At 50.3% G+C, this 20,992-nt stretch overlaps 1 protein-coding gene across 1 annotated transcript in view; it reads right to left on the reverse strand.

The window, feature by feature from the left end:
- The window catches only part of Zmynd8 (zinc finger, MYND-type containing 8), a 100,470-nt gene that overhangs the window by 71,460 nt on the left and 8,018 nt on the right, over positions 1-20,992 (reverse strand). Inside the window, exon 3 of the mRNA XM_013010737.1 lies at positions 19,958-20,031. Coding sequence (XP_012866191.1) covers positions 19,958-20,031 — 74 coding nt within the window. The remainder of the gene's footprint in view (positions 1-19,957; positions 20,032-20,992) is intronic.

A 20,992-nucleotide genomic window follows, 5' to 3' on the forward strand; every position in this document is an offset into this window, starting at 1 on the left:
AGATAACACAGTCACCCAGGGGCAGGGCTGAGATTTGAACCAGTACAGTGAGGGGACTCGGCTCTGCTCCCTCTGGTTTGGCCTTTGTCCCTTCAACTGTAGATAGAGGTCTGGGGTGAGGGAAGGTCCCACAGTGCTGCAAGCACAGGAAAAGGTGAACCCCAGCCTGACACTGAGGACAGCCCCCACCTTCCTGCCCTGTGCTCCAAAGAGGCCCCTCCCCTCCAGTCCTTCTCCACCTAGGCCTGACCCACATCCGGTGATGTCACAGCTCTGGCTGGGACAGGAACAGCCCGGGGCTGCAGGGCGAGGCCAGGCCTCCTCCAGTGTTTATGTGGGTGTGGAATTTCCTTAGAACTGTCATACCAGCTCTGCTGAGACCTGAACACACACAGCAGTGGGCCCGCAGCAGGGAAGGGGACAATGTGTGGCTGCTAGGTCCCAGGCAAAACTGGGACAAGTTGGTCACCTTACACGTAGTCAGAGGCACGGTGCCAGACAGACCAGGCTCCAGGGCAAAGGCCCTGGTGGGCTCTACCCTGTGCCAGTCAGGGCTAGTGCTGCTCTTCTCAGCCCTGTGAGCTTAGGGAGATAGAACTTGTCTGGGCCTTTGTTCTCATCTACGATCCAGCTGACGCACCTTGCAGACCTATCAAAGGATTATTGAGCTCATTCAAGGAAAAACTCTTCGTCTAAAATTGGCAAAGAGACTGCAATCAATAGAAACTTTTTGTTTGGTTGGCTGGTTTTGAGACAGGATCTCCCTCTATAACTCAGGCTGGCCTTGAACTTGCAATCCTCCTGTCTCCGCCTACAAGGACAGCAAGTGTGCACCTGCGCACCTGGAGGCTTCAATAGTAACTACTTTACTTGGTATTTTTTTGGGGGGGAGGGGAGGCGGTTGTGCCAGTACTGGGACTTGAACCCTTGCTTAGTTTTTGCACTCAAGGCTGGCACTCTACTACTTGAGCCATAGCTCCACCTTTGGTGGTTAATTGACAGGAAGAGTCTCACAGCCTTTCCTGCCTGGGCTGGCTTTGAACCTCAATCCTCAGATCCTAGCCTCCTGAGTAGCTGGAATTACAGATGTGGCTAGTATTACAGATGTGAGCTACCAGTGCCTCGCTTCAATAACTACATTTTTAAACCAAAATCAATCACTCTTCCTCCTTTTCTTATTCCTATCCCTCACCATCCTTCTCCAAAAGCACAGCTCAGTTCCTCCCAAGAGCCAGTTAAATTAATCCAACCACTGTTGAGAGCTATGGAACATGTCACTGCATGAAGTACAAAGCAGAATGATCCCAGCATTTAACTTGTATCTTGTTTGCATCCTTGGTTCCCAGGTAGGACACATGGGCAGGGACAGAGGTCAGAGATAAAGGGGCAGGCAGGCAGGGCTCTGGCACCCACTAGCAGCCATCTGCCATGGCTCAAACAGGACCACACACAGCTGGCCAGCCAGCTCCAGGGTGTTAATCATTTCTGGAAGGTCCCCCAAGACACAGAGGAGGTACCCAAACTGGCCTCCCTCCCCAGGAATTCTGGGCCCTCCCCACGGGTAAATACACCATAAAGAAACAAAGGCCTGGAATTTCTTCCTGGCCCATAGCAAGTAGAAATCTAGCCCTGGGCGGGGACTGGGGACAAGGTTGTGCTTCCAGCAAAGAATGAAGGAACCTAAAGGCCTGGAGGACCACAGAGGAGACAGCTCGCCCTCCAGCAAATGTCCCCAACCTTCAACCTAGGGTGCACCTCGGATCCACCAAGGCTGCGGGGTGAGGCCACCCTGGCCACGTGGTCCTCCACAGCCAGCGTCTCCCATCTGGAGCCAGGAAGCGGCTGGCCCGGACCAGAGGGGAGGGGAAGGGCAAAAGGTCACACCTAAGTATGGGGAGGGGGAAGGGGATGTCATTTCCCAGAGAATTCCAGGCACTTGGGCACCTGACTACAAGGTGAGCAAGAGCCAGATGGCCCGGGAAAGATCACTTACCGGCCACAGAGATAGCCTGGCTGCTCACAGGGCCTGACCTCTCTTTTCCAAAAGAGCCCAGAAGCTGGCTCTCGGCAGACATTCTTGCTTCCGGCTCCTCGGTGGCCTCTCCCAGGAGGAGGAGGAGAGGAGGAAGAGGCAGAGAGGACAGGAGTCACCACTTAACAGGACGCATTAGGTGGCCTGCCTGCCCAGCAGGGGCCAAGGACATGGTCACCTCTGCTGTCAGACTGTCTCCCGCAGACCTGCCTTCGGGTGCCCAGGCTGTGGGTTCTAATTTGTCTCCCCTGAAGCCATTTTCAGTGGATGTGCATGAATACCATGTCTGCTGGCCAGAGGGGGGGGCGTGGAAGAGGGAAGATGGGGGAGGGGGTCGATTGTGTTTTACTTTCCCTTCAGTGAACCTCCTCCTGGAGCCCGGAAGGTCCTCATCCTCTCATTAGCCTTGGGGTCACTCTCACTAACTCAGGTAGGTAATTCCAGAACATTCTTATGTAAAAGCTGCCCCCCCCCATTGCTCTAATCTAGGGAGTGAGCTGATTTACAAGTGAATTGCACGTTTAGCCCACACCTCTCCTCTCCCCTGGCCAGTTTCCTAATTATACCAAGAGGTAGCAGCACCCAAGCCCTTGCAGAAGCTCTGGGCCCTTCACACAGCCCCCCCACCCACCTAGGCTGCACCCCTCCCTCAGGCCCAGGCCCCCAGACTGCAGCCAGCCTGAGAGCAGCCACAACCCTGGCCTGATCACCACACAGGAAATGTGGAGTGGCCAGCTGCCTCTCAGGCGGGCTGGCTGGCAGCTGGCTGGGAGGCGGCTCCAGGGCTGGGTCCCGGCTGCATTATTTATCTGGGCTGCAGGCCCCAGGGTGGCTCAGGTGCCCCAGGGCTTTCACCGCCACGGGGAACAAGAGGCCGCCTCGGCCCACAGCAGCTGAAGCTCAGAAGCCGGCTGGAGGGAGAAAGGGAAATAAAGGCGCCTCACAAAGGAGGTGGATGAGAGAGAAGGGCGGCCGGGACCGGAGGATGTTCCCCACCCCCCGAGGAGAGGCCAGCCTCTTAAAAAAAAAAAAAAAAAACACCCTAAGGAAGGCCTGGCCTTTCCTGGTCACAAGGATTTCAGAGCTTCTAGTCTGTATCAGCAGGAGATTCTAAGAACGCCACCTTCCTGGGGCTTGGTGAGGGCTGTCCTGGCCAGACAGGAAGCCGCAACAGCCCTGCCACACCCAGGGGAAGCCGGAGGAACAAGGAGACCAGGCAAGGCCATAGAGAAGAGAGGGAATAGCGTTCACGCCACCAGCAAGGCACAAAGTCCTAGGGAGAAAAGAACCAGAAAAGGGGGCCCTGGGGGCTTGAGGTTGACAGATACCTGGAGGAACAGCCTGGAAACCAGGACAGGATGGGCTCTTCTAGGACTTGGGACCACAGTCAAACACTTAGCTGTGAGTTATTTTGTCTAGTGGGGTGTTGTTGTTGTTGTTGGTAGTCTCACATAACTCAGGCTGGCCCTAAACTCCCAATCCTTTTGCCTCGACCTCTAGAGTATTTGAGATTACAGGCATGCACTACCACATCTACTTTAAGACACTGAAATGGCTACAGGAAATACAGTACAGATAATTAGCTCCAAAATACTCTGAAGGACAGCCCAGGCCTTCCACCACATCAGTATCTCCGGCAATCTGCATACAGTAGGCGCTCAGCACATGCCTCCAGCATCCACTGTGTGCCACTTAGGGGCTCAGACGTTTAGAATAGAATAAAGCAGTAGTTTTCAACAGGATGTGTGTCTGTCTGTCTGTCTTGGTCCTGGGGCTTGAACTCAGGGCTTGGGTGCTGTCCCTGAGCTTTTCTGCTCAAAGTTAGCATTTTCTACCACTTGAACCACAGATCCACTTCTGGCTTTTTATGGTTAATTGGATATTAAAGTCTCAGGGGGGCTCTCTTGACTAAACGGACTTCAACTGTGATCCTCAGATCTCAGCCTCTGGAGTACCTAGGATGACAGGTGAGAGCCACCCACATGCAGCTCTATAGTCAGAACTGAGCAAGGAGAAGGGTTTGCCACTGACATTTAGGGAGCAGAGACCCAAGGGTACAGTTCAACATCCTACAGGCCAACCCCCAAAGGAGTGATGGACCCCAAATATCAAAGTCAGGAAAACTGTTGCGAATGAGCGACCTGGCAACTTTAACCTTGAGTAAATCACACACACACACACACACACACACACACACACACACACACACACACACACACACACCCACACCTCTGACACACCTCTGGGGACCTCACTCCACAAGGACAAGGGCCCCTAAGACTTCAACCAGGAGTGAATATAGACAGGAAAACAATGACAGCAGTCAATCCAAACAGTTGCAAAGCAACCACCAGACAGCAAGACTATTTACTGCTCAAGGGAGGGGTCTGTACACATACACACCCCTCCCCAGACTGCCAGAAACTAAGCATAGCAGCAACAGCAGTTTTTGAAGCATTTACTTTGTTCTATTCTATTGTTAGCTCACCGTAATTCTGCAAGGCAGGTCCTGAGCATCCCAATATTACAGATCAGATTAACTGCAGCCCAGAGGCAAAAGGCTCTGAATAAACTGGCTAGACATAAGTGCAGAACAAGGGCAAAGGCTGAGCAAGAGAGCTGGCAGTGTCTGAATATTGGCTGAGGGAGGAGAGGGCCTGGGAAATCTTTATTTCCTTTCCTGTTTCATCTTGTTTACTGAGCAGCTATTTTAAACTACTTCCCCAAGTTGGGGGGTGGGGGCCACATAAGCCTGTAACCCTACTCAGGAGGCTGAGATCTGAGGATCATAGTTTTAAGCCCACCTGGGCAGACAAGTCAGTGAGACTCTTATCTCTAACAAGGAAAAAAGGCGCAGAAGTGGCTCCAACGGTAGAGCACCAGCCTTGAGCCTAGAAGCCAAGGGACAGGAGGGCTCAAGCCGTGAGTTCGATCCCTAGGACTGTCACACCCAAGTCTTCCTTGAACTGGGAGTATAGCTCAGTGGTAAAGCACTTTTGCCTGGCATACAAGAAGCCCTGGGTTCCAATCCCAGCACCATAAAAAGTCCTCCACAAAGACGGCCCTGAGGTTGAGGTGTCTGTGCTTCCACTTCATAAGTGAGGTTCACAAAGGCAGAGTCACAGCCTAAAGGTGTGCAGATGACCTCTGGCCCCAAGCCAACTGGCACCAACTCCCAAGTCTTCAATGCACCAACCAACTGCCTTGGCTATGATTGTGGGTGCCAATTGATAATTCTCCACCATGCAGGGCAAGCTTGGCCAAGACACACACACACACACACACACACACACACACACACATACCACACACATATACCACCACTCTAGTGGGTGTGTGGGCTCTGCAGCTAGACCACTAGGTCTCAATCCAAACACTTGCCACTGTCAGCTGTGTGCCCCTGAAAAGTTACTTGACCTCTCTAAGCCCCAGTCAGTTCAGCTATAGCTATTAACACTCTAAAGTGTTGTTAGAGAGAAGCATCTGTGGGTTATGCCTATAAACCTAGCTACTCAGGAACCTGAGATCTGGAGGACCACGGTTTGGGGCCAGTCTGGACAGAAAAGTCAAGCAAGACATTTCCAAAATAATAACCAGCAAAAAGCCAGCCTGATGTTGGGAGCTGGTGGCTCACACCTGTAATCCCAGTTACTCAGGAGATTGAGATCTAAGGATCTCAATTCAAAGCCAGCCCAGGCAGAAAAGGCCCCCCAGAGACTCTTATCTCCAATTAGGCACTCAAAAACTGGAAGTTGTGCTGTGGCTCAAAGGGTAGAGCTCTAGCCTTGAGCACAAAGAGGCTCAGGGTCAGGGCCCAGGCCCCAGAACTGACCAAAAGAAAAAATAAAAATAAAAAGCTAGCCTGGAGCTGTGGTTCACCAGAGGGAGTGTCAGTGAAGCTAATGCAAGTTCCCGAGTTCAAAACCAGGCACCAGCGAAAATAAATACAGTGGTGGTGGTTTAGCTTAACTGGAGCAATGTGCATCAAGTGCAGGGTCAGCTCCCTAAAGAACCAGGAGTTACGAGCTAGTTTCAGCCCACAGGCTGAGGGATCAGGGCAAGCTCTTCACAAGATGGCTCAGAACACCTCTTCCCACTCAGAGCAGCAATCCCAGCCCCTTCCATTCCATCTGACTTTCCAGGATTCCTCCGAAAAGGAGGCTGGGTCAGAACGGCTGCCTCATGCACCTGTGTGGCCTGGGGCAGGTCAGTTCTAACTCCTAGTCATCTGAGAACTGCCTCAGACAACAGCAAGCCCTGTAGGGTGAAGGGGGAAAATGCCTGGCACATAGTAGGCCTGGCACACAGTGGGCACTCAGGAAAGGGGCGTTCCTGCTTCCCTACCCATCCACCCGCTGCGTCTGCCTGTGCACATCCCACTCGGCCTTCTCGCCTCTACCTTGATCAAGCACCTGCCTCTCCACAGAAGCCAGGGACCCCAATCCCCTCCCAGGGGCTTTGTATAGACCCTGAACCTCTGACCAAGTCCTGCAGTGCCTTCGGGAATGGTCCTGCCCAGGGAGTTGCCTCTGCATTTCCTCAACTCCAACTGCCAGGCTCTCTGTCAGCACTCAGCTTGTTTCTCCATCTAGAACGTTCTGTGCTCCATCTTTTCCACTGTGGCCAACCTCACCCAGCTTTTGGCTCAAATGTCACCTCCTCAGAGGTGTGTTCCCTGTCCATCAACACGTGGCCTTATTGTGTCATTCTGAAACGGGGGTCCCCCTTCACTGCAGCCCCCTCTAACTAAAACTGTCCTTGGTTGGCTCTTGCTGCGCCCCCTGTGAAATGTGAGCTGTACCCCAACACAAGTGCCTTTGCCACAGCCCATAGTACTGAGACACAGCACACAGCCCAGCCAGCAGAGGCCAGGACACCACACACACACACACACACACCCCGCCAGGGGAAGGGAAGGGGACACAGTGTCAGGACAGGGTTAACTATTAAAGATGCTGTGCCAGCAACCTGACTCACAAGAAACCAGTTTTTTTTCCTGGGCCTAAGAATTTCCTCCAGCAAAGCAGGCAGGCAGGAAGGGGCTGTGGCACCAGCCAGGGGGCGCTGTCACGGGGAACTCGGCCATTTCAGCACCCTAACAGGACCCTAGAACTGGACACTCGCCTTCCCACAGCTCAACCACTCTCCTTCCTTCCCTGAGGCCCATCTCTCCAGAGAGTAGAGAATCTGGGAAGACCGACATCCTGGGTGCAGCCAGGCCTCTGGCTCAACACAATTCCTGAACAAAATAGAAGTGGGGGACCTCATGGGGTTTCTTGAGGCCTGGAAGAAAGCTACTGTTTCATAATCACTGAGCCTTGAAAGCTCAGACTCTCTCTCCAGGGAGAACTCTCTGTCAGAATACAACAAACACTCTCTCTCTCTCTCTCTCTCTCTCTCTCTCTCTCTCTCCCCATGATCAAGATGATTGGGCAAGCCGGGCGCAGGTGGCTCACACCTGTAATCCTAGCTACTCAGGAGGCTGAGATCTGAGGATTGCAGTTCAAAGCTAATCCGGGCAGGAAGGTCCATGAGACTCTTATTAACCACCAAAAGCCAAAGTGGAGATGTGACACAAGTGATAGAGCACTAGCTTTGAGCACAAACACTCAGGGACAGCACCCAGGCCGAGTTCAAGCCCCAGGACTAGCAGCAACAACAACAAAAGATGGTTGGGCAAAGTTGTTCTTTGCCCTTTGTCTTTCAGGGCCCTTTTAGGTTCCACCTGCAGTATGAGCCAGGACACTGTCACCCTCCCACCCCATAAATGATTAAGGACTTGTCCTCAATCAAGGAAAGGAACACATTTCATGTCCTCTTCCACCCACTCAATGTCCATGAGTGTAGAACATTCCATCCTCTTTCCTGCCTCTGTCAAGTTCAAAGTCAGCACCCTGGCAGACTGGAGAGGAGGCTAGATTTTCCAGATACTGGGTGGGATCTGTCACACACCATGGTCCCCCTCAGCTGTACCTGGTTCTAAACTAGATGGAGTGACGATTTCTGGGAAGAGAGCTTCGGTCCAGCTGTGTGGGCCGGGTTAGGGAGAATCCTGTCAATAAGCAGATGGAAGAAACCCAGGATGCAGAAAGGAGCCATGAGCAGCCAGACCATTGGGAAGATTGTATGGCTTGGGAGGCCTAGAGGTGACCAGGCCAGGCATCCACAGGCACAATCTAGTCCACAGCAACTGAATGCTACTTAGAAATCTTTTTGTTTTTCAAGTAATTTTGTTACTATTAAGGTGTTTCACAAGTTAGGGAATGAGTACATTTCTCTTTTTTGGACTATGTCACCCCTTCCTTTCCTTTCCCCCAGTACTCTGAAATTTTGAGCTAAGTTGTGGATACTTAAGATACTGGTAAAGGGCCAGGCACCAAAGGCTCACACCTGTAATCCTAGCTACTCAGGAGGCTGAGATCTGATTATTGAAGTTCAAGCCAGCAGGAAAGTCTGTGAGACTCCTGTTTCCTATTAACTACCAAAAAGCTGGAAGTAGAGCTGTGGCTCAAGTGGTAGAATACTAGCCTTCAGCAAAAAAAGCACATGAGAACAGGAGACTGAGTTCAAGCCCTAGTTCTGATTCAACAAATGTGTGTGTGTGCGCGCGCACACACACACACACACACACACACACACACACACAAGACACTAGCAGAAACAATTTTTTAATCTAGATTTCTAGTCTCTCTTAAAAATAAGATTAGGGCTGAAAATGTGGCTTAGTGGTAGAATGCTTGCCTAGCATGTACGAAGCCCTGGGTCTGATTCCTCAGTACCCATAAACAAAAGGCTCAAGTGGTAGAGTGCTAGCCACTAGCAAAAAGGAGGAGGAGGAGGAGGAGGAAGCAGCAGCAGCTCAGGGACAGTACCTAGGCCCTGAGTTCAATCCCCAGGACTGGCAAAAATAAAAAAATAAGATTATAAGATCAGGCCCTCCAGGTTCTTCCAGAACAATCTCTAGGCTGTTCTGTCCAGTGAATGTAGCTTCCATGTTTCCAGAGGTCTCCACTGTTCTTAACTTTTAGATCACTAAATTTAACACAAAAAATTCTTCCCAAGGTATAAGGGCAAAGTGGGGAGGGAAGGGGAGACAATGGGGTAAATGAAAGGATTGGGGGGACACAATGGGGTAGATAAATGGAAGGAGCGAAGACCGTGGATTTTTTTTTCCCAAGGATGGCTGGGTTCCAGAAATGGCAACCTCACCATAACAATCACACACATTTGTTCATCTATCCTGTGAGGATGAAACTCTAATCCTTTGCATTTTAGGCGAGACTCACTAGCTAACCCACACCCCCAGCTCCTTTGGATTTTTTTTTGGGGGGGGGGCTGGAGTGGGAAGGAGGGCTGGCTAGTGGTACTGGGGTTTGAACTTATATTTCTGTAAGAATAAAGGAATGGCACTGAAAATATATAAAATTTAGTCACCCAGAGAGAGGGATTTCAATCTTTTGCTTTGTTAATGCTGACCTGTTACAAGGAGATGCACTGATTTGATAGCAAGAGGAAAGTCCAAGACACCATTGATTCTCCTTAGAGTCAGCTGGAAGATCCTCCGCTGGAAAACACACACACTGCGGCCATTTGCCATGCCCCTCTCCCCTTCCCTGCTTAAACCAGGCAGGTGAGAGCAGGCACATGGGTCCAGGTTAGAGTGACCCCAAGGGCCTCGGAGCCAGGATGTCCAGGCCTGGCTGAAGGGCAGCTCAGGCTGAGACAAGAAATCTCAAAAGATCTTCTCAAAAGACAGGCAGGCCCAGGAGCGTCTCATCAAGCAAAATCATCTAGAGTGTGTACGATTCTAGACTGGTCCGTGGTGAGTCGTTTTCCCTACACACCCAGCACAGAGTAAGTACCTTCATCTGCCGAGACCACAGAGCAGGCTGTGAATGTGATGGCAACCTGCCAATGCCTGTTTACATCCGGGTCACCCCATGCCACGCCTGCTCTACATCCGGGTCACCTAGTACAGCAGCCTCCAGGCCCAAGGGGCAATCCAACACTGAGCAAGGAATGTTCACTTTCCTTCAGATTAAGTTTAAATAGTCACACACAGTGAGTGGCTCTCATCATGGATGGCACAGCTGTAGTAACAGTTCAGCAATTGCCGGCCCCTTCTCCTTGGGCACATGAGGGATTTAGTGGTTGAACTCGAGGTATAAAAATTGGATAATGAAGCCTGTGTATGAGAACTGGCCTTTCCTTCCTCCTGGCATGGAGTTCAGAAATTTGTATACATGAGAATTTTTTATCTAGTCAGGAGCCAGTGCCTCATGCCTATAATCTTGGCTACTCGGGAGACTGAGATCTAAGGTGCTCTCTTCAGAGAAAGCAGCCTGGATGGAAGAAGGAGGCCAGCAGGAGGGACAGCTGGGCTGTACAGGAAGGAACAGTCTGTGGGCCCCTCGCAGCCTGGCTCCCAGGCCAGAACACACAGAGCAAAGCCCTCAATCTCTACCAAAGACTAAAGGAGCCAGTAGAATGGCTGGGGATTTGGCTGAAGTAGTGGAGCATTTGTGTGGCCCTGAATTCAAATCCAAGTACCACAAGAAAAAGAAGAGGAGGAGGAGGAGGAAGAAGCCATTGCCCTAGAAATTGAAAACAGGGGCTGGGAAGGTGGCTCAGCGGTAGAGCGCTTGCTTTGCAATGCATGAGGCCTTGGGTTCGATTCCTCAGCACCACATAAGCAAAAAGGAAAAAAAAAAAAAAAGAAATTGAAAACAGGAGGGATGGACACACATTTATTTTAGAAAGAAGCCAGCACAAATGATGGGTCAAGAAGAAAGGATTTCAGGAGAGGCGTCGTCAAAGAACAGCCCATCCTTAGGGACTGAGGCTGCTCATCATTTCACAGACAACAGGCATCTGAGGCCCAGGAAATGTTTCCCGGCCTAGGTTATGCTGGAAATGAAGTTGTCTCAGGCCAAAGGCTGCTCTTACTTCATTCTCTGCTATCAAAGTTCTCTCCCTCTGAGACCACCAAAATGAAGAACTCTTCTGTACCAGCTAGAACAACCCCTGGGGGAGGAGAATGGGTGTTAAGCCCAGCCAGGGATAAAGGATGATGAGCAAGAGCAACAGGCTGGGTTCATCCTCACTTAGAGCCTTAAAACTGATCAGAAGTTAAGAGAAGAAGAAAAGAGGATCTTCCATGTATTAGCAAAAGGCCCTGTGATCAGAAGTGGCTCTCTTTCCAGGTCAAGTGTTAATGAAGTAGACAGAGAAAGAATATAAAAAGGAGAGGTAGCAGAACCAGCAAAGGCCAGTACATGAGGACTTAAGAATAGTGATGACCCTAAAAGCCAAGGGAGTAAGGGGTGGAGTTCAGGAAGACCTACAATTCCCCTCCTAGGTCTGTAGCCAAGAGAAATGAAAACCCATGTCTACTCAGTCACTACTCACCACAGCTGATCAGGAAAGCCAAACTCTAGACACAACCCAAGCAACCCACACCCACACCCATACACAAAATGCGCTATCTGCACACAGGGAAGCCTGGCACCATGCATGGCCTGAAGCTCCAATTACCTGGGAGGCTGAGGCAGGAGGATGGCTTGAGTTTGGGAGTCAAAAAGAAAAAGAATCCACTCAGGGCTGGGGTGTGACTCAGTAGGAGAGCATTTGCCTAGCATGTGTAAGGCCATGGATTCAATTAGCACTGCCAAAATAAATTTTTTTAATTCAAAAAATTCTTAAAATCCAGCCAGGTACTGATGGCTCAGGCCTATTATCCTAGCTACTCAGGAGGCTGAGATCTGAGGACCAAAGGTTGAAAGCCAGCCCAGGCAGAAAAGTCCTATTAACCACCAAAATGGTGCCATGACTGAAATGGCAAAAGTACAAGCCTGAACAAAACACTCAAGCCAGAATGTGAAGCCTTACATTCAAGCCCCAGTACTAACAAAATAAATAAAACAACACAAATCTTTGTGTGGGTGTGTGTGCGCACGCGTGCATGAGTGCACACGCCAGTTCTGGGGCTTGAACTCAGGGCCTGGGCACTGTCCCTGAGCTTCTTTTGCTCAAGGCTAGACTTGAGCCACAGCGCCACTTATGGCGATTTCTGTTGATGTGCTACTGAGGAATCGAACCCAGGACTTCATGCATGCTAGGCAAGCACTCTACCACTAAGCCACATGCCCAGCCCTAACACAAATCTTAAAATCCAAAAAGCTCCAGCTGGGTGCTGGTGGCTCATGCCTGTAATCCTAGCTACTCAAGAGGCTGAGATCTGAGGATCATGGTTCAAAGCCAGCCAGGGTAGAAAGTCCGTGTGACTCTTATCTCCAATTAACCACCAGAAAACCAGAAGTGGCGCAGTGGCTCAAGTGGTAGCTGAAGAGGTGAGAGACAGTGCCCAGGCCCAGAGTTCAAAACCCACGATGGATGGAAGGAAGGAAGGAAGGAAGGAAGGAAGGAAGGAAGGAAGGAAGGAAGGAAGGAAGGAAAGCTGTCATGCCAGGTAACCAGGTAGCTTACTTCTGTAATCCTAACTACACGGGAGACTGAGATCTGAGGACTGAGGTTCGAAACCAGCCCAGACAGGAAAGTCCTACAAGACCCACAACTGACCCCCCCTCAAAAAAAGTGGGGGGGGGAGAAAAAGAAAAAGAAAGAAGAAAGAAAAGCTTCCAAGATTCTACCAGGCCTAGACCTTGTACCTTTGTTCTCAGGCATTTAAGGTGGGAAAGACCAGACAAGTGATTCTTCCCAAGGCTGAAAATGGTCAGGTGAGGTGACAGCCCTCTAGGGAGGTAGCAGGCACATAAACACGAGTCTAGGTCAGGCTTCAAAATGGGGCAGGCACCAGGTTTTCCCCATCTCACCCACAAACCAAACCACAGGGAAGTCTCAGCCAAGGGACCACCCACAGAAGCACACAGAGGCCACGTGGAGCATGTGACAACTGCCAATCTGGAAAGCCACGTCAAATACCTCAGGCTGAGATGTTTCAGACATTATTGGGAAAGGAACGATCCAGTAAGTTAACTCAAACCCCAGAACAGACACTTTTTGAACTGCTAGAGGTGTTAACGAGCCAAGAGAGTTTAAAGTATCTTTTGTGTGTGTGTGTGTGTGAGAGAGAGAGAGAAAGAGAGAGAGAGAGAGAACTGGGAGTTGATCTCAGGACCTACATACTGTTCCTTAGCTTTATCTACTAAAGGTTAGTAACTCTACTTCTTGAGCCACACCTTTATTTCCAACTTCTTAATGATTTACTGGAAATAAAGACTCTCAAAGACTTCCCTGCCAGAGATTTGGTTTCCAACTTTGATCCTCAGATCTCAGCCTCCTGAGTATTTAGGATGCTAGGTGTGAGCGGCCAATGCTTGGCTCCAAGGATTATTTCCTCAAAGAAAATTTCTCAGCATTTGTCACAACCTATGATTGAAGTGTGTTTATGGTACTATTTTCAGTTTCCTTGGGGGAAAAAATGGAACAAAGTCTCCTATCTCATAGCCATCACCATAAACAATCCCTTTGTGAAAGACTTAATTTACATACAACAGTGAGAACACAGATCCTGTACTAATTAAGGTCTGGGGCTGGTTTGCAAATTGCTTTAATTGTACATTCTCCAGCATCCTGCCACTGAACACATATCCATCCCAGGCAGATCTCAGCAAGAATGATACTGTTCATGATTTTAATATCTTGGGTTTCCGCTCCATCTGTGCCTGGCTTCCAAGTGGCTCATACCCTTCCCTGAGCCTGTATGTTTTCAGTGTTGGCACCCTGGCATCTGCACACCACGATCATTACCACAAAAAAAAAAAAAAAAAAAACACATACAGCAGGATGGAGTCAAAGCAACCCAAACAGGGAGCCTTTGTACAGAGAGATGCGCGGGAGCGCCCAAGAGCACAGGAGATTTCAGACTTCAACTTCCTGGCCTTCTGGGGGCTTGTTCTGATTCAGGCACTTCAGAGCCAAAATCCTGCCAGGAACTTTGCTATGACGCATCTCTCCGAAAATGCAAACTGACAGCCCTTCGGCCATGTCTGTCCAGAGATGGGTTTTGCCCCATCACATATGGTCTTCGTGAAAATCGGTCTGCACAGACATTTCTATTTCTACCTAAACAGGCCCAGCTCAGGCAGGCCTCCCTCATCATGGCTGGACTCTGCAGGAACTCACTGGAACCCCTCAGAATGAGGCCTTTTCATTAAGTACAAAACCTAAGGGAAAACCAGATCCTAGCCAGGCACTGGGTGGCTCACATCTGTAATTCTAGCTACTCAGGATCTGAGGTTCTTGGTTCAAAGCCAGCCCCAGTAGGAAACCCCGTGAGACTCTATCTCCAATGAGCTAACAAAAGGCCAGAAGTGGAACTCAAGTAGTAGAGCACTAACTTTGAGCAAGGAAGCTCAGAGACAGCATCCAAGTACTGAATTCAAGCCCCTGTATCACCATGCCCCCCACACACACATATGCCCAGACACAAAAGAAACCCCGGGGTTAGAGGTGTGGTTCAGTTGGTAGAGCACTAGCCAATGAACAAATACATCAGGTACTGAGTTCAAGTTCTGGTCTCAGACCTGAAAAAGAAACTTTGACAGCAGAATCCTCTTTTGAGACTGCATTAATCTATGTGAGCCTCAGTTTCCTTAACTATAAGTTAGCATGACACCCCAGTACTATAATTACCAAGCACTAACGTACTTGGCAAATAACACCAAGCACCTAGTACACGCAAAAGATGAGTTGTGCAAACACACCTGGCATCTAGCCAGTGCGTCTGACTGATGTTTGAGTACCTTTGAGCAAACCACGCCTGTCCCCCCCCTCCTCCGGCACAAATGCCAAGCTGACATCTTGAAAGCTCCAAGGCTTTGTCTTCTGAGAAGTGAGCAGCCTGGAAAATGTCACAGCTGGCATAATGGCCATGAGGATCGGGGAATTACTCAGACTGCAAACTGAAATTTGGTTAGAGAATCTGAAAGGCTGTCGTGAACTAGATGTCAGAATGTGATTAAAGAATTCTAGGTCCAGTGCAGTGATGCACACCTATAAGTCAAGACACCCAGGAGGCTGGGATGGGAGGATCCCTTTAACCATGAAATTGAAGAAAAGCCTGAACCACATAGCAAGATAGTAACTAAAAAAAAAAAAAATCTTTAAGTTAAAAAAGTAAGGTCATTCTGGGCTGGGGATTTAACTTGTCTAACATATATCTAGCCCTAAGCTCAAGTTTTCTCCAGTATCACAAAAACAGAAACAACAAAAAAAATGAAGCCAGGTGCTCATGGCTCATGCCTGTAATCCTAGCTACTCAGGGAGGCTGAGATCTAAGGATCAAGGTTCAAAGTCAGCCCCAGGCAGGAAAGTCCATGAAACCCTTCTCTCCAATTAACCTCCAAAAAACCAGAAGTGGAGCTTTGGGTCCAAGTGGTAGAATGTTAGCCTTGAGTACAAAAGCTCAAGAACAGCGCCCAGGCTCTGAGTTCAAGCCCCATAACCAACTAAAACTAAATAAAAAATAAATTCTATACCAATTCTTGTCAGTTTCTGTTTGGGGGTAAAAGGAACTTATTGAGCTCTTAACTCAGGGCCATCTGAGCCATACCTCTAACTCCAATGGTCAGAGTCTGTTACAAGAGTAGAGCTTAGGACTGTTTTACTCAAGTACTTAACAGTGTTGCCAGTTTCCTGAGGTGCCAGCACTCTAATCTGTATCCTTCTGAGGGCCCTACCTACACTCCCCGCTGCGGGGGTACTGTTAAGTGTGCGGATCCAAGTGTCTAGACACCAGCCCTTCCCTAGCCAGAGGGCAGACACTGGAGCGATGGACTGTGCCCTGCTGTTCCTGAGGAGGGCAGCCCATACCTCCCACCTCCAGTCCGGCCCTGAGCCAACCACTTTTCTCCTAATCCATCCAGCTCCCGCCCACATGAACCATAGCTGCTCACGACTGTCATCCGGGCACTGAAGCCCTGAACTTTCCTAACCACAGAGAAGTAGGCCAGAGGAGGAAGGAGGATTCACTGAGCCCAAATGCTCATCACTCTGTGAGCTTTGAGAGAAGACAGCCCTCCATCCCACACCACCTTCACCAAGGCCGCATTGCCCGGCCCAGACTTCAGTCCTGGGAACCTCAGCTACCCAGAATCTTCCAGCTCAGGCTTCCCCTCAGCCCAAGAGGCTACACCAGTCAGAAAGGAGAGACAGAAGTAGCCACTACACATACTGCCTCCCTGGGAGAGAGGCTCAAGGCCATCCTAGGGTACCTGGGGGTAATGCCCCTCCAAAGCTGGCAGCCCCTTTTCTCATGGGTTCCCCAATAACACAAGGCCCTGAGCAATTCTTCCAACCGCTGCCACATGGCATTCCCACAATGCTACGAAGGCTGACAGGACAGGAGAACAGCACAACCGTCCACAGGAATGTGTATCTTCCTGCATGCCCACCCTGCCCGGTACCCTGCTAGGCCCTTGGCTCAGGCTAAGAGGGGGACAGACCTACCAGGAGAACCTGTCCCTCCTAACCATCCCTGTGCTCACGTTCCCAGACCCCATGCTGAGCAGCCTGAGTGAGCAGGCTAATTACATCTTTTATTTAAAAAAAAAAATTTAACTTTGTGCCGATACCAGGGCTTAAACTCAGGGCCAGGATGCTGTCCACAAAACACCAGAGCCAACACAAACAGCCCCCCTGCCAAATTATAACCCGGCATATTAAAAAAGAATTCATCTTGAGTCTATACTAAAATCTGAAGGATTAACTAAGTATGGGAGAAGCAGCAAATCCCCTGTATAGAAGGAAGTCTGCAGCTGCTCTGCATGCACGTCTGCAACCGAGTGTACCTCCCCAAGGAGGCAGGCTGGAAAGAGAAGAACTACCACAGTCAAGGTCAAGGTCAAGACCAAACTGCCATGGTGAAGGTCAACAGGAACCATCACCCCTCGGTGGTCACTCTAACACTGCCCTTGATTTGTGACGCAAAGGGCACTCGGTTTACCTCAGTAACCTTGTCAGCCATAGTCTAACCTTTGAAACCCATGAAAGACCTGAACCAGACTCAACTGCCAAGGTCACAGAAAGAGAAGCCTGAGGAACCACTGCAGCCACGGGGAAGCCAAGCAGCCGTGACAACTACACGCAATAGTTGCACTGGTGGGACTCCAGCCTAGAAACGGGACCTGAGTGGGAAAAGCAGAGATCTAAATGAAGCATGGGCTTTAGTTGGCAATCACATACCAATATTGATTCAGAATTGGTGACTTCACCCACACAATGGATGATGACAACGAAATGTGTGTGTGTGTGTGTGTGTGTGCGTGTGTGTGTGTGTCTGTGTGTATTAAGAGTATCAGAAGCCAAGCACCAGTGGCTCACGCCTGTAATCCTAGCTATCTCAGGAGGCTGAGATCTGAGCATCACAGTTTGAAGTCAGCCCCGGCAGGAAAGTCTGTGAAAATCTTTGATTAATCACAGAAAAAAAGCTGGAAGTGGCACTGTGGCTCAAGTGGTAGAGCACTGGCTTTGAGCAAAAAGGGGTTCAGGGACAGAGTTTGAGCCCCAGGACCAGGAAAAAAAGCAACAGAAAATGGCAGAATGATTCCATCCGATGAGGCCACCTGAGGTACTGTGCGTGATGACAAGTACAATGGCCCTGAGCAGTGAGGCGCAGGACACAGGACCAGGAACCACATATAGGACAAAGGACATATGGGCTCCAAAGAAAGAAGCAGAAAGCGGAGAGGTGGAGCCGGAAAGAAATGGCACAGGAGAGCAGAATGTCACAGAGGAGTGACATCCAGCAAGACAGGACACAGTGACCTTGGGTAAGCTGAGGGCGCTGGAAGGTCAGAGGGGCTGCGGGAAAAGGAAATAATGCTTTCTGAGAGAAGATCCTGGCCGTTTGGGGGTGGAAGGAGGCAATGAATGGTCACCTAGGGCTCACACTTGGCACAGCAGAGGGAATGCCACCTAATGACAACTCAGGCACTACTCAGGAGGCTGAGCTCTAAGGACAAACCGTTCAAAGCCAGCCCTGGCAGGAAAGTCTAGGAGACTCTTATCTCCAGTTAACTGGCAAAAAGCCAAAGTGGAGCTGTGGCTCAAGTAAGAAAGCTCCAGGCTTAAATGAAAAAGCTAATGAACAGTGCTCAGGACCTATATTCAAGCTTGAGTGCCAGCATGCACGTTCACACACGCACGCACAGCAGAGAACAGCAGAGTGGGGCAGCTCACAAGCTGATACGCAGGCAGCAGGCAGCATCCCGCCCTGTATGACCGTCCCTAGCAGTTCCCCCTGCCCCCTTTGGAGAGGTCTCTGGTGTGGGGCGGGCTAGAGGACAAGCGCAGGAAGGAGGCTCTGCTTTGGAGGCAGCCTCCATTCTGTCCTGCTCTGGAACTGCACACCCCTGAGACCCCTGGAGCCTCCTGTTTCTTCATCCACGGATGGGGGTGAGGAGCTATGTGCTTCCATCTCTGGAGTGACTCAACAAGGTGATGTGAGTGCCAGCCTTTGGAAACTCTGGCACCATCCCTTTTGTAAGGAAACCTACACAGAACAAATCCAAGCCCTCCAGCCCAGGGTCTCAGATGAGAACAGGGAGGGGCAGAGACAGAGAGCAGCGGTAGGGGAAAGGATGACGCCCCCCCCCGCCCCCAGCACCCACTGCTCCGGGCTGGCCCTCCAACACAGCCACCTCATCACCCACTCTTCCACCCTAGCACAGCAAGGGGGGCTGTGGGCTCGTGGTGCCTCCGGCTCCAGGTCCCTGGGGTGGTTCCCGTGATGACCTGCTGTGACAGCTGTGCTGAGGGGTGGGGGAGGGGAGACAGGGCAGTTGTGTCACCCTGTTCTTCGTTCTTCCCCAGTGAGGATATCCCTGACCATCTGACCCCTCAGCAGGGCCACAGGGACAAGCTGTCTCAGAAAGGCCAGGAGCACTATAGTGGCTCATGCTTTTCATCACAACTCAAGAGGCTGAAATCTGAGGATGGCAATCCAAAGCCACCCGGACCGTCCATGAGACTCTTATCTCTAATGAGTCATACCAAAAGCCACAAGTAGAGCTGCAGCTCAAGCGTAGAGTGCCAGCCTTGAGCAGACAAGCTCAGGGACAGCGCCCAGGTCCTGAGTTTAATCCCCCAGTATAGCAACAATTTCAATGTGGGGATCTTCAGGATCATCCACAAGACCACTCTGCAAATGCCTTTAGAAAGTCACTTTCTGTGATCAGTGGCTGGAAAACTTCCTTCTAGAAAGATCTGTCTCTATCCTCCTACTTCCCCCAGCCCCACCACTCCACTCAGTCTGGAGATGAGCATTTTCCATTCAGCCAAAGATAGGAAAGCATAAAGATGGGGAAGCAGGCATGTGTGCCAGGGGCTTACAGCGCCAAAGGCAAGTGAGTTAAATGTTCTCCTGTGGAAAGGAGGCCCAGGAGTCTCTCAACCAAGCTAGGACCACTGTGGACACTTGAGCAAACCCAGATTTGCTACATTTGTTACATTCTGCCTTAAAAGCGAAGGCAGCCCCCTGTCACTCCTTCCTGGCTGACTCTCTTCATCCAGCTTCTGATTCTCCAAAGTGGCCAGATTAAAATCAGGAAGCCACCAGCAGCTGAAGACTGAAGCGCCTTCCAGAAAGAACTGCATTTACATTCTAATCCCTAAAGGAATCACCCTGGGGAGGCGGTGGCCAGTCGGACACACTAAGAAAATTTACTGTCAGGGGCAATTCCCAACAAGCCTGAACTCCTACACAGACACGCCAGGGAAAGGGGTGGGGGTGGGGAAATAACAAAAGCTCCCTGCAGAAATGAGGTTCATCCATTAAATGATCTACAACCCACAACGAAACCAACACGTGACTCGGCCAGATCAGAGAGATACAACAAAAGAAAGGTCCAGCACACGGAGGGGACGGACAGACCTACGGATGGATGGCCCACTTGGCCCACTCACCTTTAGATCGTGTGGAGACATCCATGCCTTCCACCACCACCTCCGGTTCTGTTTTTATTTCCTCCTCAGCCAAACTGGAAGAGAACAAATGATGCTGATGTTTAGGGTAGGCTGGGAACCGGCCCCACAGCACCAGCTATCCTGGAGGGGGGGGCTGGGGGGGAACAACCACAAACCCACCTCCTTTAAGACAACCCCCAATGTTAGTTATTCAGGGGAGGGGAAAGGAAGACTCCTGATCTCAACAATGCTTGACTCCTTAAAGGACTTCAGGAAAACAGTAGGTTCTATGCCTTTTTAAGTCCAATTACCATTTCAATTGTCATGCTATTGGGGAGGGGGCACAACCAAAAAAAAAAAAGCCTAGTTTTTTAGATACACAATTGCAATTTCCCCACCACCCCCTTGGGCCCTGAGAAACAAGTCTTCAAATAAACAAGTTTCTCAAAGCTAACACCTGGCTCCAAAAGACAGTCAGGTTAGAGGTTTTCCCAGGGCACCCAGAGTTCTGCCAAGCAAACAGGATTTCCCAGACCTGCACCCCCAACCGAAATCGTCCACCTCCCCAAAGAGGCAGGAACATGAATAAAGATACAGGTTAAGTTACAAAGTAGAAAAATGTGCCCACCAATAGTAGCAAAAGAGCTGGTCTCAAAACAATCCAAACTACCAGGAATTAAGATGGGGGATACCCACTCTCCCTCCCCCCACTTTCCCTCTCCTTTGCTTTTACTCCCTGGATAGCAGACATGGTTTGCTTTCGAGCTGAGACTAATTACCCCTCACCACAAATGTGGAATGAGGAAGCATTATTTAAAGACCCAGGCTGGGAGAGGAGGGCTGGGGAAGGGATGGAAAAGGGGAGGGAGGAGCAGTCTCCTAAACTGGGAACGTATGGCACCCAGGCCCTTCTCTCTCTCATTCTTTTCTCTGTTTACTGGAACTCAGGCTGGACAGAGAGCGCAGGCCATTTTAGATCTTCTTCCCCATTGGAAGTGCTCATTGCGCTTCCTTTGATAGGTGTAATTTGAGATA

This window comes from Dipodomys ordii, unplaced genomic scaffold (genome assembly GCF_000151885.1).
Source record: "Dipodomys ordii isolate 6190 unplaced genomic scaffold, Dord_2.0 Scaffold13, whole genome shotgun sequence".
NCBI classification, from domain to species: Eukaryota; Metazoa; Chordata; class Mammalia; order Rodentia; family Heteromyidae; genus Dipodomys; species Dipodomys ordii.